General features: G+C 38.2%; 1 protein-coding gene across 11 annotated transcripts in view; it reads left to right on the top strand.

Moving 5' to 3' along the window:
* PTPRK (protein tyrosine phosphatase receptor type K) overlaps positions 1-25,649 on the top strand; it is a 413,276-nt gene that overhangs the window by 176,663 nt on the left and 210,964 nt on the right. For all 11 annotated transcript variants that reach the window (XM_084515260.1, XM_084515257.1, XM_084515265.1 and 8 more), the window contains exons 4-6: positions 9,963-10,044; positions 11,851-11,966; positions 24,178-24,352. In XM_084515260.1, coding sequence (XP_084371386.1) covers positions 9,963-10,044; positions 11,851-11,966; positions 24,178-24,352 — 373 coding nt within the window. The remainder of the gene's footprint in view (positions 1-9,962; positions 10,045-11,850; positions 11,967-24,177; positions 24,353-25,649) is intronic.

The raw sequence follows: 25,649 nt of genomic DNA, 5'->3' as shown, positions 1-25,649 counted from the left end.
GTGCTGAACCGAAGAGGTAAAAGACCATCTTCTTTGATCTACTGGCAACTTTCCTTCTAATGTAGCCCAGAACACCATTGACCTTCTTTGCAACAGGAACATGCTGCTCATTCATGTTCATCTTGGTGTCCACCAGAACCCCAGGGCATTTTTCTAGAAAGCTGCTTTCTAGACAGTTGGTCCCCAGCATATGCTGGTCCTCAGACACTTCTTCCACTCAGTATGGTCATTCAAAGATAATTGAGAGTAGCCTTGCAATGACTTTACCCTCAGCACTTGTGGGTACATCCCATCAGGGCCCACGGACTTGTGTGTGTTCATTTTGTAAGTATTCTGTGACCTGATCCTCTTCCATCAAAGCCATATCTTCTTTTCTCTGGACTTTCCCCTGAGTCTCTGGGTCCTTGGATTTCTGAAGGCTAGTCTTAGTAGCAAAGGCTGGGGCAAAGAAGGCATTTCCTACACAAAACAGTGCTATTTCCAGGGTTAGTATAGACTGGTGCTGATGCAACGAGTACTTCCATAGTACTGTTTGATATAACCTGTCTGTTGGTTCAAGTGATTTGTTTGTTTGTTTGTTTTGTTTGTTTGCTTAATGTTAGGTTTCTTTGCAAATATCTGTTAAACTTTATCTACCAAATAGCCTTCCATTTGTATTAGAACAGATTTTGGTCTTAACCTTCCTGAGCTGACTTCTTGTCATTATTCTTCACTACGTTCCTGGTGACCCAGAGTAGAACATGCAGCACAGTCTCGCCTTTTTCCTTTTATTGGTCTTTGCTCCCATCATGATGCTCGCAACTGTTGTAATATAGGACATCAGTGGCCAACAGTCTTTGGCAACTGTATTCTGCTTGCGATTATTCTTTTCTACTTGTATTGGCAAAAACCTATGATCAGGCCTCTCTCTCTCTTTTTTTTTTTTTTTTAATTTTTTTTTTTTTATAGATATTTCTCTAGATAAGCTGGGTACCATTCTTATTCCTCTCTTTCTAAAAAACGCTTATCTTCTTCTCCACTCTGGCATGAATGGACCCCTTACAAGAATGACTTCATTCAAGACCATATGGTCACTACCACTTTTGGTGGAAGTGACAGAGAGTGATAGTTCCAATTTTAATTCATTTCAATTTTATTATAGTGAAGCAGAAAAGAAAAGGGAAAGGAAAGGAAAGAAAGCTATGTACCAGCCAGAACATTGATTGGTGGTTGCTAGAATTAGAAAGTAGTTTTGAACAGTGTCTTTGTCTGAAGCAAGCAAATGCCTGTGTGTGGATTTGATGCCCTGCATAGGTGCTTCAAATCATTTTCATTGCTGTTCTGAAAATAAGTGATTTTAGCTATTTTCCTCTGATATAGACTGGAAAAAGTTGTTTTAGAAAGCAATATGTACCAATGAATTTTGTCTGATAGTTTCAGACTGTCATGTTGGCTTCTCTCTCTCTCTCTCTCTTTTGTTTTTTTCCCTGTTCATTGTACTATGATGCTATATTCTATGATGCTGTCATTTTAATTTATTTGAGCAAGGAAAATATCTCATGGTTTGGAAACTGATAATTTTATTGATCTATGCAGATATTAACTTGAAGACATAATGGTTACGATTACTGAGTGTATTCAAATGAATCCTTAATTTGGCTGGTTTTATATTCATAATGTATGTGTGTGAGATGTGTGTGTGTGCGTATATACAAACATATATAAAAATCTGTTTGGTTTTGCCCCACATGGAAGGGAATTCCCAAGGGTCACTGAAGGGCAAAGAAGACTGACCTCTTCTCCAGTCTTAGCAGAGTACAGTGGCATCATGCCTGACTTGTACTGCTGCATTTTTATTTTAGCTAGGACTGATTCTGCCCTGCTGGAAATTTTTTCCTTAAAGTTTAGGTTTATCACAATAATAAGTATTAAATAACTCATACCGGTTCTTAGTTTGTGTCTCTCATTGCTGCTGTAACAGTTTTAGCATATGAGTTCCACGATTTACATTCCTATCAAGGTTTTTGTTTCCCATGGCTAAAAGTTCAAAGTGTCCTGACTTTGCACCCAGTATTATTCTTATGTTTAAATTTAAATAATGAAATACTTTTACCCTTAAACAAATATTTTGGTTTATTGAAGATCTTGTTTTTGCAGACTATGTAAGCAAGTTTTTTTTCTTCAAGCTAGATCAAGACGTTGGTCAACTGGTCAAGAGCAGGGTGGGGTTTTGTAAGATCATAAGTATTTCCAGAGGATAAACTAGTTCTACTACAAAGCCAGAGCAACTGCAACTCTTCTGTGTGTGGTGGTTTGTCTAGATGTTTTTTAGAACATGCACCTAGAAATGCTTGGCATACACAACTTAAGAGGAGTAAATGCAGATAAATGGAAGGATGTGAAGGTTTTTGTTTTTGTAACATTCCTAACTGTAATACCAGGGGTATCCAGGGGCACTAAATGTAGTCTCCATCTTTCCCTGTATCATATAACTGCAGATACAGTCCCTTTCAAAGGTTTATTGTGCTTCATCTTAATTATATATTTTGCTTGTGGATGTAGCTTATTGTTATCAACTCTCCTCATGTTTAAATTGTGAATGTACCTAAAGCTTACCTACAACTCTCTCTTATGTCTAAAGAAACAATTTTAACGTTGCTGTTTAGCTGGGACTTTGTAGATGCACTCGCTCATTTATGACTAATAAATTCTCTAAGATTACATGATCTTGGGTCAGGAAGACCCTTGATAGGCAAGTTTTCTGGGGGGGTTTCTCACCAGAGTGTGAACTGAGATGAATCTTCATAGTGCAGACTTTGCAAGGTTTGTCAGACCTTAGATATGTGTTTGGGGGTGTAAGGAGGTGTCTGTGCCAAGAGCCCCTGTGGATGACTCTGAGAGGTCTGATGAACCCTTAAGCCCTTGCAGGATAGCTCTGCTGGCAAGGTTGTAGGAGAGAAGACAGCCTTAACTCCTTCATCTTTCAATCTCAGAAGGTGTGATATTGTGGGGGAAAAAGAAGTAATAGGGCAATAGTTGACTTAGCAGAATTTAAGTCCCAAAGTTTTCACTCAACTGTTTGATTTACTCTGCTGGAAATTCTCCTGGGCCCTGTCAGCAGCAAAGGCTGCCTCACAGCATTACTTAAGCATTCAAATGGAAGTAATTATGTTTTCATGATTTCTAAATTAGTTCAGCAAAATGATCTATAACTTTCACAAGGGAAATGTTTTTTATTATGTCAACAAAATTTTTGTTATGTTAGGTAAAAATTTATTTAGCTGTCCCTTCTTTTTTTCAGCTAGCTATTTCATTAAGTACTTCTTTTGAAATGTGATAGAAACTTCATGATTATATTTTTTGTAAATGAAATATTTGCTTTTTTTTTTTAAAACGTCCTTAATGCTGCAAAAACATTAGATAGAATTAGAACCTTGTCACTGAATTGGATTTGTTGATGTTTTTGTTTTCTGCATAATTGGTCTTCCTGTTGATGGTTTTTCATCTGCAGAAAGCTATTTTACTACAAAACAAACAATGCGTTGTTTAATCTTAACCAGTTCTATAGCATAAGTACTAACTTGTACTATAGTTGGGTCACTCTACTGTGCTTTTACAAAAATTATTTAATGAAGAAAAAATGTACATAGCAGAAAAACAGTCATTAAAATTTTCACACTAGATACATTTATGGAAGACTAAGTGTTTAAGTCTGGTGAGGTTAATAAGCTTCACTGCTCCTCTTGATTCTAAGTCATTTCTTCAGAAAAGATATGGGAGGGTGGTCAAAATGCATGCTATCAGAATTTGTGCATACTGGAACAGTGAGGAAAGAGCACAAAGTTTCAAGTCATTGTAGCCTGTACTTGATGATCACCAGTTCATTTTTTGTTGGTTGGTTTTGTACTGCTGTTACACAAGGTACCTTCTGTTTGCATATAGCTCTTTAATACAACTTTCCACCAAGCGTTGGAATTGATCTATTTACAAATATAATTTCAGATAATTAAACTACTAGAAGCCTTCCTATAGCTGAACAAAAGTGGTTGCAAATTGAATGCTCTGTAGAAATTGCAAGATATAAATGTTCCTACTTCTTTTTTCCTTTTCTTATTTCGATCTCAAAATCCTATTCAGCTTGTTTTAATGATGCATTTTAAAACCTAGCAGGAAAAATTAGTCAATGAAACACTGGGTTTCTGTTGTAACTAAGATGTGACTAATACCGACTTTTGTCCAATTGATACATAGATGTTATTTCTGTATGTATCATCATCTGATAAGACTATCTTCAAAATTTGGAAAGTTTTCTTCAGTATCACAAGTAGGCAGAACTAGTGAAATGGAGAAGGGATGAGGAACATCTCAAACTATACAGAAATACCCTACTTGGAGGCAGTGGTTTCTGGTTTACATTGAGAAAACAGCTTTTACAAAATCTAGAGAGAATTATGTTCTAAGGTTAGGTATCAGATAAAGCAATAAATGCTATATTAAAATGCTGAATCTAGAGGTGTGAAAATGAGCTGTGAATGTTTTCTGGAATATAGGTATGTAACTCAAAAGCCAGAGAGCCATAGGTTACTGAGTTGTTGTGCAGAATAGTCCAAGAGGTAATGGGCTTTCTGGAGCATGGAAGATGCATTTTGTGCTCTCCTGGTGGATGGAGAAGGGCTGTGAATTCAGGGACACATACATCTAGAAGCATGACCCAGATAAATTGTGTATTAGATTTTTAATGTGCATCTTTCGTTCATTCCAGTTTGTCCTGAAAAGTTTGATGTAAATCATGCATTTCAGAGAAATTTGGACCTTCCTTTCCTATTCCATATTGAATTTTATAAACTTTGGTATATGGAGTTGGTCTCCTCTTTCCTGGCTACATATTGTACATAATTTGACAGATATGTTTTGGGAGTGTCTCAAATGAAATAATAATGAGAAAACCTAAATTAATCCTGCTAAGAGTTAAAAAATAAAATAAAATGTTGGTGAAGTCTGTTCCTTAAGATGTTTTGTGTATTCCTGCAGATGCAAGCTTAGTCTTCATAGTGATTATAAGATGCAATGTTAGGGCTGTGTAGGAATGTGAAGATTTGTGTAGTCATTAAACTTCAGCAGCTAAATCCCTTTGGGCATCTCTGCTGCAATAATTACTATTTCTTGCATTGCATTCAAATACCATTGAGTATTTAAGTCTTTCAGAAACATTTGTTTGTGGAATAAAATTAGATGAAGAGTGATTGTCATCATCTGTGTTTTAGAGTTGGGCTGTGAAAATGAATTATGTGATATTTTGCAGTGCCTCGTGTGAGACAACTAGAATCTATTGGCTTTTTTGTGGTATGTTGCTCATCATACACGTAAGGTGACTTTAGCTTAATTTTCAACTTTGGATCCCTTTAAAGAGGTCAGCAAGTATTATAGTTAAGGGTGATCTTACTAGTAGAGGCTTCTAAAAGGCTTTTAACTAGGTTCCTGTACAAAAGCTTGTAGTGAAACTAAACTGCCATTCTATGAGAAGAAAGATATTTCCATAGATAGATAATTGTTTAAAAGACAAAAAAGAGAAGGTGCATAGAAATTGTTAATATGTCCAGAAGAATCCACTGGGCTTCTGCAGAGACCTGTGTCTTTCAACACCTTCATAAGAGACCAGGATATGGGTAGAGAACAGTGAGAAGACCAAGGCTTACATATGAAAGCTACTTTAGATTAAGAAGAGCAATGTCTAATTTTGAGGACCTGCAGAATGACCATCAGAATATCTGTGAGTAATTGGACAATAAAATGACAGGCACATTTTAATGTAGATAAAGAGATAGGAAATACTGCACACTGTGTAAAATTTTACAAATGGAACGATAGGCTCAGAACTTACCATTAGCACTCTGCAGTAAGATCCTGTGGTTCATAAAATACCAGCTCAAAACCCAATGATGGTTTAAAAAAAAAAGCAAATGAATTTTTAGAGATTGTAAAGGAAGAAGTTTGATATAAGTTAGATAACGCTATTATGCTGTTGTATAAACCACATGTATGTATAAATTCACTCATATCTTGATTACTGTGTGACAGCTCTGCTCTCATTTTCTTCAAACAGTGTAGTACAATTAGAAAGAGGTTCAAAGAAGGATGGCAATGATAATCAAGGAAAAAAGGAATGGCTTCTATACAAGATTGAATAACATGGAACTCCTCAAACTTTAAACAAAATGACCCTGGAACGTATAAAAGAGGTCTGCAAAGTTTTGAATAGTATAGCAGGATGTTTGGAATCAATTTGTCACTGATTTGGGTCACTAAAAAAGTTAGGTACAAAACAGACAGGTACAAATTGTTCTTCATGCTACCAGTGGTAAACCCATGGATGTTCTCAAATTATACTGTGTACACTGAAAGCTTGCATGGTTTTAGGGGTAAAATGGACAGTTATAGACAAAAGGTGCATTGGGGATGGTGAAATACATAGGAGCATGCCCAGTTCAAGGAATGTTAACATTTCGTTTGTGCTTTTATGCATTTGTACCTGAATTCAGGCACTTCATAAACAAGAGCACTCAATTTTATTTGAAGAAGTAACTATTTGAGCACCACATAGGAACTGTGTAGAAAACTCAGGGATGAAATGTAATTCCCTTGAGCTGCATTTGAATTATCTGAGTTATTCAGCATTTCCTATTCTCATTCATTGCACTGATGCCTGTAACCAACAAAACAGGATAACTGTCTCCAGAAGTCTTATGTGTGCAAGCCTGACTCATCCCCAGGAAACGGTCTATCCTCTCCATTAGAGGTAACAACTGTGTCTCAAAAAATGCACTAAATAAGCATGTAATTAAATTGTAGTAAGTCAAAGGACATTTACAGTTTTGCAGGCAAGTAGGGCTTTCTGGCTGGAGTGATAGTCTGAATTATTTTTCAGCTACAATACAGGTGTTTAAACCATTCTTTCTAGGACTGTAAACCGAAAAGCAGTTCAGACCAACTGCAGGGTTCACTCCCAAAGCAGTGGTGTTTTGTTAGGATAAACTTTCTCTGGTGAAAGGAATAGTTGAACAGTCTGCTTTTTTCTTGAGTATTTTGTGTATATGTGAGGAAAAAATAATAAATCTCAGTTTCTGGTCTGACTTCTCAACATTTTAAATTGCTGTCTTCATCTATATAAACAATCTCTTGTTTCTGTTTCCTTTTTTAAAAGTGAACAGATGTTATCAAATTAAAGCCTGATGAGAATTTTGTAACTGAGCTACACCTTTTACTATATAGTATCTATAGCCATGGATGTTTCCTGGTTGTATTTATCTCAGAATCACAGAGTTGTAGGGGTTGGAAGGGATCTCATGAGATCATTGGGTCCAAACCTTGCCCTGCCAAATCAGATTCCCTATAGAAATTATGTTCCCTATTTATACCTCTTAGAAATGTAAATAAAAAAGAATGTAAAGCTGTACATGTTAAGTCTTAACTCTTTAATATCTCTATCCTTCTTTCCTTTTAATCACTTCATTTTTCCTTTGGTTACCTGATAAACATTAATTCCTTTAACAGTGTAGGTTTCTTGCCTTTCTCTCTTCCTTCTTTATTTTCCTTTTAATCTGTTTTTTTCTCCTCACCCTGTGTATCTCAGTGTCATCATCTCTTTCTTCCCTGTGAACTTTTCTTCTTTTGGTAAGGGATTAATTCAATGAATCTGGAAGATTTGGGGTGGGGTGGTAAATTCCCACCCATGTCCCAAGAAATGTAACTCTTTCCCCTCTGGTCCCCTGTTTAGGAAATTATCAACGTACAGAGAAAGGATACACATGAGGCCAAGCTTCATTGGGAGCTGAGTCAACATTATTTCAAATGAATGAATAACAGCCCAGTTCAGAGTTGGATGTAAATTTAGCCCACTGTATTTAACATAGATGCTCTAAGTTCTTAACAGAAATTTGAGAAACAAGTTTGTTCATGTATGTGATAAAACTGATTTGGGTTATAGGGAAATTGGTTAGTTGGAAGGTTTAAATATAATTTTCTTACTGATTTTTCTGATTGTCCTTGTACCATATTACCATTAAAAGAGAAAGAAAAAAAAAAAAAAAGGAAAAAAAAAAAAAAGAAAAGGGAATGGATCCAGGTGTAGCTGTTAGACAATGGAAGACATTCACGTTAATGCTTCTTAGTGGGGAGAAGTGTTAGCTCCCTGAAGAAGTCTGAGGAGTCGGTGGAGGCTGTTAAATAGTGTTCAGGTTGGGGAAGGCATAGGGCAAGGGAATGAAGTAGGACCCACAGTCACTGAATTCCTTTCCATTGAGCTTTTGTTGGCCATCACAGGAGGAGGAGGAGTCAGGTAATGAGAGTCTTTTTGCCACTAAAGTGGCAAAATTTAAAAAAAAAAAAAAAAAAAAAAAAAAGCAAAAGTAGAGGGAAGGGCAGCCAGAATATAAGCAAGAAGTTCATGAGAAGTTGGAATAGGGATTGTGCCTGAAGCTCTGAAAGTGTACGTGCACTGCAGACTTTCCCTTTCTGCAGTCTGTTAACAATCTGGGGGGGACCCTCTGAACCCATCGTAAACACACCAGTATCTACTTCTCTATACAAGTTTTTCTTCCTTATTCTCATGGGAGGCTGTGAAATTAGCTCTAAGTATAAGCAGGCTGACTGAGATCCCTGTGTCCTTTGGTGAGAAGAGACACTTCTCTTCTGCTCTTCGTGTCATGGTGGGATGTGAAGCTGAGGAAATAGACTGAAGGAAGCAAAAGCACACAGAGGTGTTACTGATGCAAGGTTCCCAGCCAAGCTGCGTAAATGCCAGGCAGCTTTTTGAGGACAATAATGATTATGAATGAAAGATCCAGAAGGCACTCCAAGGGTTGATGAAAGCTGCTTGCTCCCAGAACTGTCTTGAGGGTGAGAGTGCAGGGGCCATTACTTCTTCAGGTGTGGTTTCCCCAGTAGGAAGCTCCAGGCGAGGTCCTCGATAGTGTTTGGCCCCTCAGCTGCAGGGTACCTTGGGCTGTCAGCGTCTCGCTTTCCTGTTCTCTTGCATTGTCCCCAGAAACAAAAGGTGTAACCTACAGAAGAGCTGATGTATAGAGCAGCTGACTTGCTCTGAGCCTGTCTTGCAAAGACCCCAAAAGATACTTATTTTGGGCAAGTGCTGCTGCAAATTTCTATCATATCACTTGAATCAATCTTGCTGTGCTTTCCTCTTTCATATCTTCCTTTTAGTTCAGGTGTTCATGCTTCATACTTTTTTTTTTTTTTTTTCTTTCCTTTTCACCGTACTCAACTTTTCTGTCATTTCGACAATTTATTTTGGAAAGTTTGATGTTACTTCATTAAATTTGTAGCAGAAGAGGGCGCTGTACTCTGGAGCAGTCCAAGAACAGTTTGGAGTGGGTCTAGAAGCAGAATGTGAATACAGCGTCTTCTTTTGCAATTTCCTTATTGCCTTGCAAGAATAAAGAATGAAGTTGATGGCTGCTGCAGAGATCTGCTACAGCTGTTCTTTTCATTGCCACTGGGGAGTGCTGCACTGTTTCTGTGCTGTGGCATCCTTTCCAACTATGCTGCAGAAAGTTACAGAGGAGTGTGGACTACCCTGTGACCCCCAACAAGAATACAAACTTTGTTAAAATTCATTATCCTTTGTGTTCTGTGATGTTCAACCTGTCTGAAAGTAGCAGCGTTGTTTTTTTTTTTCTTTCAGAATTGACTCATGTTTATACATTTAATAGAGTGAAAACAGTATGTTGTTAATTGAGGTAATAAACATGCTTTTCTGTTGTGCCAGGAGCACCAAGTCCAAAGTAAGTCATGTATACAAACAGTATGGAACTGTAATACATTAAGTAATAAATATTCCATTCAGTCGTCAAACCTTGTAGGAACTTCAACTAAATGAAAAAGGCAATGTGTCTTATATCAACACGCTTGCCACCGTGGGAATTCTGTAGAAATGAGTGTTGTAAACATTTTTTCTTTCATTTTGACAGGTAATATTTGAAGCTGAAGTCTCAGATGGGAGAAATGGCTACATTGCCATTGATGACATCCAGGTTCTGAGTTACCCTTGTGGTAAGTAATGATTAAGAGCTGCATTTTTCTCCGTCTTTTCAGGACATATTTGATATTGCTGTGGACTGCTGAGTTTTCATCACTTGATCACAGATGTTCTTTGTTCTTTCGATAGCATTTCTGTTGTAGCTTCCAGGGTAAAATGTAGTGCAATAGCAGTTTACCTGTGTAAAATCTCTGTGTACCAGAAGTATTGCAAAAATATAGAAGCAGAAATTCTTTAGTGTCCTTTAATGATAACCATAGCTGGTGTGCATGATAAAATCGGGTTTTAATGTTAATATAATGTTATATTCACTGATTACAGAAAACAGAGTTGGCAGATGCATGTGGGTTTACCAGATTTCACGTCCTTTCTTACTTGGGGGTATTTTTTTCTTTTTTTTTTTTTTTTTTCCAGCTATCAAACTATAGAAGGAAGTTGTTTTTTTGTGGGTTGTTTTTTTTTTTTTTGGTTTATTTTGTGGACAGACTCCATGTTCACCTTTTCCTGTTTAATCACAGACAAAATTACACACATGCAAACCCAAGTTATGTTAATTCAAATGTTGCACACACAAAAGTTCTGAGGAAGAAATTATTACTGACACTTGCTATGACATTTGTGTGTGTGTGTGTTGCTGTTCATTTCGTTCTTTTCCACTCTTCCGATCTTCCCTAGAAATCTTCTTTCTCAAATGTAATTTCATTTTAGTGTGCCTCATGGCTGATAATTTAATTGCTTTCTGAAAGATAACACCACAACAAACTTCCTTCTCTAGATTTGTGAGAAGATGGTAAACGATAAAGCTTCAGTGGCAACCTCGCACCTTCTTTTCTTCTACCCCAAATCTGTTAAGACCACAGCTCTCATGGGCTACCAAGTTTAAAGGGGTATTTGGGTTACTTCTTTATATTTTAGCCACCCCAACTATCTGATATGATAGTTGATCAGATTCAGCAAAACTCTCCTTGTCTTCAGTATCTGGCTTGGTTTTTTTCCCCCTCATTTTCCTTATTACTAGATAAGGTACTTGGGCATGGTCAGGACAGCAGATTATCAGCATGACACAGTATTCAGATAAGCTTTTCTGTGCTGATCTTTCAACCTTTTTCCTTCCACTTTTTTGTTTTTGTTTTTGTTTTTTTTTGTTTATTTTACTCTAAGCACAAAGAAATAACAGCTCAGCCACTGTTTTAGTTGGTGGCCCTTGAGAAAGGAATGGGTGAGAGCTGTGTAATATACCCATTCCTCAAATGTGTCTGTCAGCTTCGTATGTCTAATAAATCCTTCAGGTGGTCGTGCCACAGAGCTTTCCTAGGAGTTTTGCCAGTGTGGGAAATAAATTTATCAGCTACTGAAATATTATGTTCAACAGCAGAAACTGATTTCATTTAGTAAAAGAATGGAGCTCAGTTACATTGCAAATAATCTGAGCAATATCTATGTTTTTACTTGAGCAATATCCTTCTAATTGGCTTTTTCTCAGTATGACGGATTTTATACAATTGAAATTCTTTGGGATAATTTTTGTAATGTGCTACTGACATTCTGGCATTTGATCTCCTTTTCTTTGCTTTGATTTTTAAAAGATTATATTATAACTCATGCATAAAATAAAGTAGTAGGATCACCAGAGGAGAAGGGAAAGGACTAAAAGCACTCTTTCTTCTTGAACGGAGATGAAACAAATCATTTTCTTTCCTCTGTTGCTGTTTTTCAGCCAAAGGTTGTTACAATATGCGTCTTTGGGGAGACAATAATGTTGCTGGTACCTTTTTTTAGCAATAAGTGCTATTTGTAATTTGTGTTTTCCACCTCTGCAGATAAATCTCCACATTTCTTGAGGCTGGGGGATGTAGAGGTCAATGCAGGACAGAATGCTACATTTCAATGCATTGCTACGGGGAGAGATGCAGTGAATAATAAGTTATGGCTCCAGGTAAGGCCAACTCATCCAAGTCTATTTGGCTAGAGGACAAAATGCTTTCTGGAGGGGAAGTATTTAAATTCATTTTTTCTTCTGCATGTAAAACAGTTTAAATAAATTTTATGTTGGAGAAAGTTGTAATGGAGAAACTTGTAATCAGTTCTGTAATGTTTAACAGCCTTGAATTAAAAATTAGGACAATTTTTATGGCCAATAGAGGAAGGTTGTTCTTTAAGGCATTTTGGTCCTGCTGCTTGTAAATAAGTTCCTCTGTTTGTATCAAAATTTTTTACCGTTAACTGCATATAATTGGTATTTGGTGTCAAGTAAAACATACATGTAACACAGTTGTCATACATTTCTGTACATTTTCAGAACTTTAAAGTACATAGTTTTTTGCAAAATTTCTTTGAAATGGACTATAATCAGTTAGAATTCCTTTAATATTTTTTTTTTCAAATATACTTCTGAAATTAATTATAATCAGTTCCTTCAGTGTGTTTTTTTTTTCTCTTATTAGAGAGTTGGGCTGGCAAACCTTCAGTAACAGTTGCATATAGACATGTGATAAGCTTCAAATGTAAAAAAAAAAAAAAAAAAAAAAAAAATTAATAGGAGCATTTGATTAGGAAAATCTAACAAGCAAAATGTATTGCCAGACATATGTCTGCAACATTTAAAAAGGGGGCAAGCATCAAACAGCAGCTGCACTGCATTTATCAAAAAGGTATCTTATCAGTAGGAAGGATTTGTACTCCATGTCTATGAGTAGTACACTGAGCATGTATAAAACACATTCATTGAGGAAGAGGAGTTTGATTTCAGAGACTTGCCAAAGAGAGCACGTAAAGGACACAAACTGAAATTAAGCTGGCATGCTATACCACAGACAGAACCATAACAAGAAGTGCATACAGGAAAAAATGTAAAGCACTACCTTCAGTAGATAATTGGTCAGAAAGGGCTGACAGCCAGCCAGCTGGAAATCTTCCCTATCACTCGGTCCTGTGAGTCAGATAACTCTGACAGATTATCCGTGCTTACTTTCAGGCCCTTGAGAAGCCCAGTTAACAGACAGACAACTCAGAAAACATATGTTTTGTCCCTTCATGTACTTTGTGGGTGTTTTTTTTGTGTGTGGATCACGGATATGGTGCTTCCTGATGGTACAGATGTCTTTGACGTTGGAATAACTACATTTGTGCTTATGAAGTGCTTTGATATTCCTAAAGATACCTTGCTACTAAAATCATATGCTGAGACTTGCATTCCCCTTCTTATTTTCTCTTAAATAATGCAATATTTTCACCAATTTAAAGGTGAACTGTAATTTTTTTTTTCCTTCCCTCATTGTTCCAACCCTCCATCCTACTTTCCAGGTGTAAACGCAAACCTTCCACTTTCCCACCTCTGAACACAGCAAGTTCCTGCTGTTTTGCTCAGCTAATAGTAAATTGACTCCTTTTCCTTAAAACATAGGGTGGATGTATATGAGGCCTCATGAGACTCTGAAGTGTGTGACTTGGAAGAGGTTCACTTTAGCCTTTGACCAAACCAGAGATTCATAAAGCCTGGATACCTGGGAAGGAAGAGCCAGAAGATCAAATCAAATGCCTAAGTAATTGTTTTTGAGAGCCCTGAGCTGAAACATTCTAGGAATGTATTTTTCTCATAACAGCAAAGGCCAATGAGGAAAAAAGAAAAAATAAAGACCAATGGAAAAAAAAAAAAAAAAGACACTTTTCAAGTACACCGTGTTAGAGAAAATAGCTTTTGGTCATGTCCCTGTTGAAAGAGAAAAGATATTTCCTTGGGGGCAGGGAGCAGGAGGAGGGAAGAGAGAAGAAAAAGTAGCATGCAAGTTGCTATTAACACAGTCTTTCATAAGTAAAGATCCAAGGTCCAGTCTGGGACACTAGGACTTTCTATATCTGAAATGATCTGTATCTAAATCATCTAATGATCTGTTTGCTTGCATTGAAGCAATAGAGTTGTGCAGGTACAGATTTCATTACAGAATCTACCACTGCTCTCTGGCTTTCCCAGCCCTCTACACAGAGGGCCTGAGGTAAATTCAGCAGCAGGGAGAAGCAGCCACCCTGCTTTGTTTTCAGAGTTGTGCTGTCTCTGGGTGCAGTCCCCTAGCTGCTTCAGCTATAATCTCATATAAACTCATAATATGAGTTGCAGCAATCTCAGCTTCTCCCTCCCTATCCCTTGTGTGATCTAACACTGGAGCTTTTGCACCTTTCTTGTAGGTCAGTTCAGGAAACTGATCTGGCTGAAAAGGATTTTTGTTGTTTTTGCTATTAGGGACGGGGGGATTATTTTATTTATTTATTTTTTATTATTATTTTTTTTAGGGCAGTGTGTGTGTGTTTTGTGTTGTTTGCTTTTAGCTTGATTCACATCTGAATTGCCTAGCTATATAAAAAGTGCCAGCAGATGGAAAAAGATGGGGATATTTGGTCAGAAGCAGGGAAGAGTAAAGTGTTGTAACAACCAGAGCTGAAGTTAAGAGTGGATCTCAGTGGGGTGTCACATTGTAGTGACCTGACTATAATTTTCCAGTTAGTGGAGATAAAACCCTGATAATACACAGATGATCTGTGTGCGTGTGCATTTCCACTGTTATTTTTGTTTCTGTGTGTATATATAAATTAAGTGCACGTAACTTTGTGTGGCTGAAAATAGATGAAAATAGGCACAGCATTTCAATACACTGTTTTTGAGTGTTTATTCCTGTAACAAGTCTTCATCAACTCCATTTTCTACAAATGCACCTCTGTAAAAAAATCAGACAAAAATGAATTAACATTGAATTGAACTTCTCCTGACATTCATTAATGTAGATTTTGCTTGTTTATTTGTTTTTAGATTGTAGCTTGTCTCCTGTCCCCTTCCATACTCCTTCACCTCCCAGCCCTGCATTTTGCAGCCCCACTGGACCAAGGTCTGGGACAGTCAGAGCTCTGGCATTGAAAGATAAGCAGTAAAGATAACAGAAGTCGTTAAAAGTTGCAGCTGCATAAATATAAAACAAATATTTACACAGATAAAGAGATTTAACTGGTTGAACAAGATGATCTGAAACATACCTTTTGTGACTGCGTATTAGGTGTGGGAGCAGGATAGCAATGCAGCACTTTTTCTTTTTCTTTTTTTTCCCCACTTTTTCAACATGATATAGTATCCATTCTATTACGGTTGCAAGCTGAAGCATTTTCCTCATGGCCTACAATTATTGGCAAATTCTGAAAGAATTTCAAATCCTTAGGTTTTGTTTAAAGTGAACATTGATTTTCTTTTTGAAATGCATTCATTCAGTCTTGGTGTGTATTATCTTTTCACCTACCATCACCACCTGAATGTAGTGCTGCAGGCTTCTTTCCCAATATTTTTTTCCTCTTAAAATTTCCACACACTATGTGTATGTCACACACTAACAACTTTAGGTTGGTGCTGCTGTATGCACTGAGGCCTTTGGGTTGTGTGATGTCTCCCCACACCCGCGATGGTAACCTGGCATTTCTACCTGCTATGCTGGAGAACAATCTAAATATTAAAATGCAGAGATTGGGCTGGGGAGGCTTCTTGCCCATTTTATTTCTCTAGTGTGTGAAGAAAGCTTCCATGGTTTTAAGCTTCATTTCTCTACTGAGACAGTGCAGAAACAGGATTGCCTGAATAGAATAAATGGCATTTTGGTACACAAAGACTCCAGAAAGCAGTGTACATATTGTCCAGCATTTGTTCTGTGGATCTGATTGGGATATCAGAGCAATAGGGTTTTTTGCATAATCAGGCTGTGTTTAACTGCTTCCTGCGTTGGGAACAATTGTGGCTCCCATAAGCCCAATGTGATTTTCAGTGTCTTATCGATGTCCAGTTTAACTGGACACTCGCACAGCGCAGAGAATAGAGCTTTTTGCTTGAACATCTGTTAAACCATATGTCTTGGCACCTGGTTCAGATGGCGATAACTGCGGCACTAATGAGTCCATCCATCATTGCTGAGCTCTGCATTAACACAGCATTGGATTAGGGAAAGCGGCTTGTTCTGGCTTTGCAGCCGGATGTATTTTGCCATGGTCTTCGGCGAAGCCATTTGCTCTGGTAAATCTGAAATTCAAAGGGGGTAGCACACGTATTTAAATGTTTAATACGTGCCTGGTAATCCACTGCAGCTTGTCATGGAGCTGTGGCGAGTGGGCCAATCTGTCAGCAGTGGCTGTGGGCACTGGCTATTGGCCGCCCCACTTGGGCTGCCAGGGCTGGCAAGTCAGCCAGCGCCGCTTCTGCCTGCGGAGAGGCTCATCAGCATTAATGCGGTCTGATCCAGCCCTTCTCTCCGCCAGAGGAAAATGTCGTTCCTTGCGGAGTAACAGATAATTAAAGCAATTGCCTGAAAGTAATAATTGAAAAAGTGAAATTAGAAAGCATTATGGAAAATAAAATGCAAATTGCTGTAACAACAATGGAGTCGGGCTGACCTCCCAGCAATGCCAACTGTTACCGGATGATGAAAGACCGTCTGCATGGCTCGTTTGTTCATGCCCAAACAACAGTCCCTTACAAGCTCCTGTTCTTGAGGAAGCTGCCATGGCCCCTAATACCATGTTTAACGGGGTATTGGGTTGAGGTGTTGGTTGTCACAGCGCATGATTTGATGTGCATCATTCATCTGCTTTTCAGTGGTTAGGTACTAGCCCTCTAGATACTGCATGTATGTAGTCTTTAAAGAGGATTCGGGCTGAGCACCTGCAGATGGTGTCCTCTAATGATGCATTTGGGCTGATTGTTGTGTAGGAGCAATTCAGCATTGCAGGATTTTGAACTGGAGAGTGTATATGCAACCTGTGCCTCTAGCAGAGGGCCGAGGGCGCACATCATTGACTGTTTTGTTCTATGAAAGGATGGTATTTCCCTCCTAGGAAGGAAGTTGTGCCGCATAATTCCTTTCTCCTCACTGTATCCAGAAGTGGAAGGAATGGATTGTTATCCAGCACTGGGCTTTTGAGAATGGTCCTTAGGCCTTTAACATAAACTCCTTAGCCGCTGTTGAGTGTTTGGAGGCTTGCATACTCTTGCTCTCGAAGAAAAAAAAAAATAGAAAAAAAAAAGATTATATATAATAGGAAGATCCCATCCAATTTAACTTTGTATCATGTAAGTTAGTGTGTTTTCACTTGGAAATTTTCATAGGCAACTTTACATATTGAGATACTTTGCTTTTTGACAGTTAGTTAACAGGTTGTGATACTGTTTCGTTAGGCTGATAAAACATTTGCTGTTGAAATGCACCTTCCCGTTCCCTGTTTTCATGACATTTGAAGAATGTTTTTTGTCGATTCTCACAGATTTTACAACCCCTGAAAGTTAAGGGGAGCTGAGTAAGTTCTGAGTGTTTAAGAAGCTTTGCTGTTTTGCTTTTTGCTTTCAGAGAGTCAAAGGGAAGTTGAAAAAAAAGGTGTTTCCAGATGCCTCCTTAACACCCAAAGGGTTTCAGTCATGAAACTGCAATGGAGACTTTTAATCTCATTTTTGTTCTTAGCTGTCGTTTGATGCTTTGTGCTGTTGAACTGAACTTAGTGAGTCAGGCCTGCTTGCCCTGCAGAGGAGTTGAAGCATCCTGCAGAGGCTGCAGGAGGAATGGTGGCCCTCTGAGGAGCTGCTGAGAGGCAGCCACAGCCTCTGGGCTGGCTTTGAATCATCAGTGTTGTCTACCTAAAACACATGCTAACTTGTGACAGTAAATATTACTGGTTATTGATACTGAATTTGTTTTTCGCAGTAAAATGCCACTTACGTCTTACCTGTATCTTGATTACTAACAGCGGACATATAACATACAAGTTTATTTTCTCTTGCACATCAGGTTTGTACAGAAACTTCACTTCCCTCATTTTTCTCATTGTTGTTGCTTTTACTTATAGAAAGGTTATTTTGAAAGAAAGCAATGGAATAGGGAAGCATAGAGGACAGGGCTCATCTTTTTAATGGGGCTTGTCTATTTTATATGCATGTTTGCCTCGGTGTATTTATGTTCTCTGGTAGACATTTGGGCTTTCCAAACATTTTCCAAAAAAGTATGAAAAGCTGCCTTGAAGTAGTATATCAAGGTGCTTTTGAATGGCTTGACTGGTAGTTTGCTTTGGATTGCAGTTGCTGACTCTGACATGGTTATAAACAGTATTCACAAGTGAAAAATACAGTATTCATATTTCCATATTTGATACTTTCCTCCTAACTTGTTTGTTTCACAAAGGTATTCTTATCTGTCTCTTCACTCTGTATCCACCTTTGATGCTACCTGTGTCAACCCTGAACGAACTGTTCTCCCTCTCTCCCCTCTCAATTTATTAGCCTCTTGAATAAATATGGCAGTTTTCCCTAGATCCCTGGTCATCTTAGCTTTCAACAACACCAAATCCTGTAATCCTTCTGGTTTTAATTTAATTCTGCCCCAGTTAACTAATTCCTCCAGCCTGCATAGCTACAAGTCACGTAGTTTACACTGCAGCCTTTGGGGCTGCCATCCCTGTAGATCCTCCCTAGGGATGCCACTGCTCTCGTCAAGGCTGGAGCACTGGGTGCTTGGGAGCTGTGTTGCTGCATCCTCTCATGGTCAGGCTGGAGGGCATTTCTTGGAGGGAGTTTGTTGACAGTAAATTCTTTTTGTGTCCTGTGATCCTTGTCTTTTAATGCATGCAATCGGGCTGTCTCCTCAGAGGTGCAATGTGTGATAGGTAGCTTTATACCCCAAGCCATAGTTTGCTCAAATAGCTATGAGATTTAATGAACTACAGAGGGATAAAATCAGATGGTATACTTAGGTTCCATTGGAGAAGGGTAAAATCAACTGCTGAGAAGTGTTTGAGGAACTGTCTTGTGCGATTTTGGCCTTGGTAATGTGTTTGTTGTTTTTGTTTTTTTTTTATTTTCCTGTTGCAAATTCATTCTTTCGTCATCTTCTAACTAATAAGATTTTTTTAGACCTGAAGTGTGAATGCAGTAGGTCAGCATGCTCTGCTAAAGGTGATATAAGGATTTAATCATTGTGTCTAGAATTTATGCTTTTGTGAAATATTTAATCAAGAAATATAGTTTTCTGAAAACTTATTTTTAATCTAGATTTTTGTGATGTGTTGGATTCAAAATAAGAGGCTTTAAAATGTCCAGAGAAAGCAAGTGTATTTTTAATTTGTATTAGGATGGCCAGGGACACTGTATTATGGATTTGCTATTCTGCCGCTGGTAGATTTTATTATAATAAAATAAGCTAGGATTGCCACCTCTGAAGGTACCAGATGGCTCTCAATTAGATTATTTCATGAGAACCATTGCTTTCTTCAATAGGAGGTTCAGTGCAGCCTGGAAAAAACTGAGCTTACCTCTAAGTGGATAAGTCTGAGTAACAGAAGTGCATGTTAACTGAAACATTTAAAATAATCTTGTACTCTTCTGTGCTGCAGTACAGTGTGCGTGATAGAATTTGGCTCTGCACATTACTCAAAATTTGTAGTATATTTATGAGGGAAAAGCTTTTTAAGTAAATAAATAAATAAATAAAAGTCTTAGTCTGTTTTGCCGTGTATTTGAGGAGAACAGCAAGTTAAAGCAGGTTATGTTCCTTCCTTCCTTCCTTCCTTCATTCATTCACTCATTCATTCAACCATTTTCTCTCTTGCAAGAAGATGAAATTTTTGCCTTTATGCTATGAGTAAAAGCAAAAAAACTTGGAGCATGTCATTTACAAATTCTCTTTGTAAATCAGACATCAGAGTGCAATTCCCCAGGTTCAGGGAGAATTCTTCTCTCTGGTGAAGATTTGATTTCACATTTGTGGACACAGTTGGTTAAACTCTGATCTTGCACCCTGCACAGATCCTGCCCACTCTCTGCAGCTATGCAGTGAATTAGAACACGAACCCATCCACTTGATAATGGTGATAGGGCTAAAGGAGTGTGTTTTTCAGGAAGGATTTTTTCCCGGATCTTTTCAGATTTTCATTTTTCTATATGAAGATAGAAGTGCAGACAGGGAGAGGGCAAGTGAGAGTTCTGCAGTGGGTGCTGCTGCCAGAGCAATGCGTGTCACTGCAGCTGAGGTGTTGACATCTTCTGATCTCTGGAGGCATACTAGGGTCCAGCTGAGAGCCTGAGAAGGCAAACAGAGCTGACTGTGATTGTTAACAGTGGAGCAGACTTATTTTAAGGTGTTTACACTACGAAAGGGACAGAGACGTGTAAGGTTGAGCTGTTCTGCCTGATAAAAATCATGGTTAGGAGGGGAAAAAAAAAAAAAAATCAGGCGAATTCAGAGGGAACATCAGCATGGAAACATATGGTATCTTATTGGTGTTTAAGAACAACAATAACAACAAAAACATTTCAACTTGAGAGATAGAGGCAAGTAAGTTTTAAATCTGTATTACAAAACTAGAAATGTATATTAATATGCTACCAATTAAAAAAGATGTTAGAGTTGGGATGTTTCTGGTCCTATTCCTGTTCTGGAAGACCCACTAAAATTTAATGTCATGTTAATTAAATACTTCTTTTCTTTCATGAAGTGAAAGGCGCTCTCATTTTGTTGCCTGAAAATAAATAAATAAATAAAAGATAAATAATTTTAATAAAATCATTCTGCTATCAAGTTAAAAATAACCTTGAAGTTATAGTCTTATTCAAAATCAAATATTTAAATAGTTGAAATTCCAGAATTAAGGAGGCTTTTTCACATGCTTATATCTCTTTTAATTGAGTGTTTATAGACTGCAGTTCTTGGTGAGGCCCACAATTATTTTCAGCAAAGGAGAAGAGCTGCCTGGTGGTGACCTCTCCTAAATGAGCAATTCAGGGTTATCAAATCAGACAGCAAGGGGCTGGAGGAACCAAGGATCGCACAGGGTACAGCCATTACCTATTAGTATAACTCCGCATTAATTTTAAATTGAATTTTTAAAACCTAATTGAGCAGCATTTTCAAGCTCTGTGCAGTGTGAGCAGGACATAAATTGAAACAGTATGTACCAGGAGCCCTCTAATAAGCGGAGAATGCTGCTGCCTTTCTTTCCTCTCCTTTAAAATCAGTAGTACTGCACTGACATTAAAAAGAAGAATTTAATTAAGAGATCGTGGCAGTGCATCTGAACTCTGACTGGTTAATGGCTCACCAATGTAAGGGACACACAGAAATAAATGAAGGGTATTTATTTTCTTTAAGATTTGTTTTTAAGTGAGAAGTCTACTGTTTGAACTTTTCATGATTTTAATGACTGAAAAATATTTTAATGGGTAAGCTGTACATGAAAACACACTTTGAAGATGTAATTGTGCAGCCAGATTCCCAAGAAACAAATACTAATATGGAGAAATTTGAGCAAATATCCTAAGTCTTGTAAGATAAAGTAGTCGGAAATTGCCAGTGCAAACAGAAAAGGAAATCCTAGGTTTTGTTGTTGGAGCGGAACTGTAAAGCTTGTTAAATTTAATTTTGATTAACTGCTCTAAAAGTGCATATTTTTAATTTTAAATAGGAGCCCAGATCACTTGTTTCTCTAGCACAAAGTGTGCAGGCCAGCTTAAGTAAGCAGGTTTGGAGCTGTGGAGGGTGAATAATTGTGCACAGTGAGCTTTGTGACCGGCTGCTCTGCAGCAGGCTGAGAGCTTGGCATTGAAATTTAAAGCACCAGATTTCTTGCGGGGAGTACTTAATTTTAGAAAACTGTCCCTGATGTTTATTTTTTTCCTTTACATGAGGACAAGAATTATTACATTATATGGGCTACTGTCAGGTCTACTATCATATCGTATTTAACAATGTGCTTTCTGTTTGTTACGTTCTGCTTGGTCATTTTAATAATAGCGTGGCAAAGCTGTGCTCACCAGGGCAGCCTGGCTTTCCCTTGCTGGCTGCCTCTGTGGTGGGCGAGGGGAGCATGTGCTGGGGGGGCACAGCCAAGCAGTGGAGGAAAAAAATGCCATCGAGTTTGTTTATTTTAGTTACCTCAAGGCACCCGATCCAAGTTTCGTATTAAGTTATCATTCCAGAGAGTTCGAGTCATAGTTTGTTTAAGCCTCTGATCGAAACTGAGAGAGAAAAGGCAGCTAGAAAATCTTGCTTTCCGATGTAGCTTTCACTTCTGGGAGAAGCCAGCTCAGTGGAGGGGGAGGCGCGTCTCCCGTGAATTGAATTTGCTGTAGCTTAAGCAGCACTGAAGTAAAAGCCTTTAACAACACCCCTCGTTTGCCTGATATTGAGATTTAACAAATTCATTGATTCTGGAAGTTGAGTAAGGCCTTGCATTCACAGGAGTCCTTTGCGAGTGTCGGCAAACTTCCTTAATTCCTCTCAGTAGGAGGCAGGTGCTCACAGAGCTGGTGCTGCCGCAGGGTGGGTCCTTCACTGCTTGTGCCTTGTGAGCACCCCTCATATAGCATCCACGCAATAAGAGGGTGTGGAAGGTTGCAGGACGGGGATTTTGCTTAAGGCAGGAGCTTTGCAAGCACCTTTTTGAAGCATCTTGTTCTCTGTGTCCTTGTGGAGATCAGCGTGTACATTTTGCTGGACGTGGTCCTGCCCTGCCAGCTCAGCACAGCCTGGGCCCAGCCTCCTATCTGGCCTAACAGCGTGGAGGGTGGTGGGGAAGCTGGGGGGGGCTTTCTCCCTATGCACTGAGGAAGAGTCACAGCAATAAACCTGCTGCTAACAAAGGTGACGGCATGGTCTTCCCAGCAAAAAGTCTGTGACCGGAAGGTTTGTGTAAATGAATATTTTCACACAAGGCCTGCAGTGAAGCAAAAGAAGCATCCTTTATGACTGCTGCAACAAAGGTTGCAGAGCTGAACATTCATCTTTTTAAAACATATTGCTAGTTGAAACTAATACTTGTTAGCCAATTTTAAGCAGTGCTCAACCCCTGGCTAATCTCCAGCAAAACCATAGAGAGTGACTAACCATGCTACGATCACAAGTGGTAGATGTGAAATGAAGTGTTTTAATGTTATGAAGAACTCCTGACTGTGACAGAGGCCAGTTAATATACATGTGCAGCATTAACTCGATTCGTCTTTCTCCCCTTTGTATTTTGCCACGGGCTTTCAGGTTATTAAACTCTGTGGCTCAGAAGCCCTGCTTCTTGTGATAGACAGAAAGCTTCGAGTTTAAGACCTCAATAAAGATTCTCATTCCAGGGGTTGATTAGAGCTTAAAAATGTCCACAGATGTCATGTTTTGCTGCATATGCAGCTACAAAGGAAATTATGATGTCTTTCTGGTGACCAAGCAAAGCTGTGTGTTCAGAAACTGTGCCCTGGTATGGGAACACGTGCAGTTGATCCATGGAAGAGAGAAGGGACATTACTTATACACTTGGTGCATGTTTCTGTTCCTTTTTTTTTTCAAGTGGTAACCTTTAGTGTAGAGTCTGTTTTTCAATTAAAATAAGAATTGAGTATTTCCTACAAATGCAGGTGAGAACAAAGACCCCAAGAACAAAAACTTTTTCTACATTACTGACCTGTCTGCCTTCCCCACAGCTCCAGGCAGATTAATTTTTGTGATTAATATATTTTTTCAGAGCTTTTAATTTAGATATACATTTTTCCTCCTGTAAGAGATTCCTTCCCTCCCCTTTTTATTTCAACTAGTTTTAGGTAAGTAGGTGGTGTGTAGTGTAACAAAGTTATAATTTTAGAATGTATTGGATTTGGACAGATAAAAGGTAGCATTAAAAAGAAAATGTTGGCTGGTTGATTAAAAAGAGCTGTTGAAAACCTGTGAAATCCCTCAATGCCACGTTTGTTGAAATTATTATTATTATTACAATATATCCAGTGTATCTATTACAATTTTATTTGAAGTTGAATGAATTTTCTTGGGAATGCAGCTGCTGTTCCTGGGCTCTCCTATGATAGTTCCAGCTGTGAAGCAATGGCAGTTGAGTATGGCATAGTTAGTCTTTTGTGTCAGTACAAAAGCCTGGCAGCACTTTTTATCCCTAGACTTGGTTCTGAAATACTTTTGAGTACTGCTTGTCTCTTGGTGGGACCTATGCACTGAGCTCTTCTACCATAGAAAATGCAGCATGGGATGAATGCATTTGTGTAGTGGTGGTTTGTTGTTTTTTTTTTTAAATGTACTATTTGTATGATGACCATGATAAATGTTTTTTGTAGTCTTACAAGATATCTCTGCCTTGGTTTCTCTTTTTTTCAGAGAAGAAATGGGGAAGATATTCCAGTTGCTCTGACTAAAAATATCAATCACAGAAGATTCGCTGCTACCTTTAAGTTGCAAGAGGTGACAAAAACCGACCAGGATTTATACCGCTGTGTAACTCAATCAGAGAGAGGTTCTGGAGTGTCAAATTTTGCTCAACTTATTGTTCGAGGTAAAGTTTTGATCATTTTATCCATTTAAATGCTGTTAATAACAGTGCTTTCCACTTATACATTTTCTTTAGCCTACAGATACCTTGATCTGACGTGATTATGCAAATGTAGCCCACTAAGGCTTCCAAAATGGTCAAAAAACAAATCTGGTTTGCAAAGCATCTTACAATTATTTTCCATAGAATGTGTCTGTGTAAAATACCTGAACTTGCAATGTGTATAATGTGCTCTTTCTGTAGATGTACTTGTTGAACATAAGGTGAAAATTGCCTATTGTTTCATAAATATTTTACAGAGATGGGAGAGCCCACTGTAGGTAGCTAACATTTTCTTTTAAAATCTGTTTCAAAATAATACATTGTTCTGTTACCTGGGAGACAGGTATCTAAAAAGAGTTTTAAACTTTCACCTGCCCAAGGACTAAAAGCATTACAGAGATGTTCTAGGGATTTCCAAGCTGTTAAGTAGGAGGAAAAAAAAAGAAACACTTGCTTTTTCCATTTGAAATACTTGCTTTTTTGTTTTGGTTCGTTCAGAAGGCTGCTGGATCGCAACTATAATTAAGTGGGACAATCTCAGGTTGATGTCATATTTATTCATTCTGTTTGTGTTCTGGAAGCATGTCATCTGACTGGTGAAAGATATGGTCAAAAATAGGAATTCAGTTTTTTATTCTAAAATTTGCTTGCTATTTGGCCTGGGATAAGCCATTAAGCCTTTCCTTGACTAATTGTATCACCTGTAAAATTGCCCATTTCACTTAACTCTTATGTTTATGGTGAAGCTTAATGTTTTGAAATGTGGAAGATGTTATATGGGTATACAAATTCTCTTTGTGATGCTACTGCCTAGTATGGGGGCTGTTTTGGCTAGGTTGGTATGGGGCTGGGCTCATGAAGGGCTCTCACCTGACTCCTTGGTTTAGCCATGGGTGGTTTGGTCAGTAGTCATCTGGGATCAGCCATAGGGTCTGGAACCAGGTCAGGGAAAGCCAGTTCATCTTCAGCTTGTAGAAATAAAGGCAGCCTAGTAAATGCACTAAGGTATTTGATATTTGGCATTTGCTGGCAGAGGTCCTTTTCCTGGGAGACCAGTTGATTGAGGTCAACAAGATTTTTTGCCTTCTTTATAACATCAATAAAAACGGGCTTTGCTGAACACACACGGATTTAGACAATATGTTAACAGATTTTTTGTTGTTCTGAAGATCTACCCTTTTGTCTAGCAAAAGTACAAGACAATCTTTATCCTAATGGAATGAAATTAGTCCTGTTACAACATGAAAAGAGACTTTCT

Source organism: Aythya ferina (genome assembly GCF_964211825.1).
Source record: "Aythya ferina genome assembly, chromosome: 3".
Taxonomy (NCBI): Eukaryota; Metazoa; Chordata; class Aves; order Anseriformes; family Anatidae; genus Aythya; species Aythya ferina.
The sequence above is the reverse complement of the archived record's forward strand: the minus strand, read 5'-3'. Positions and strand labels throughout refer to the sequence as shown.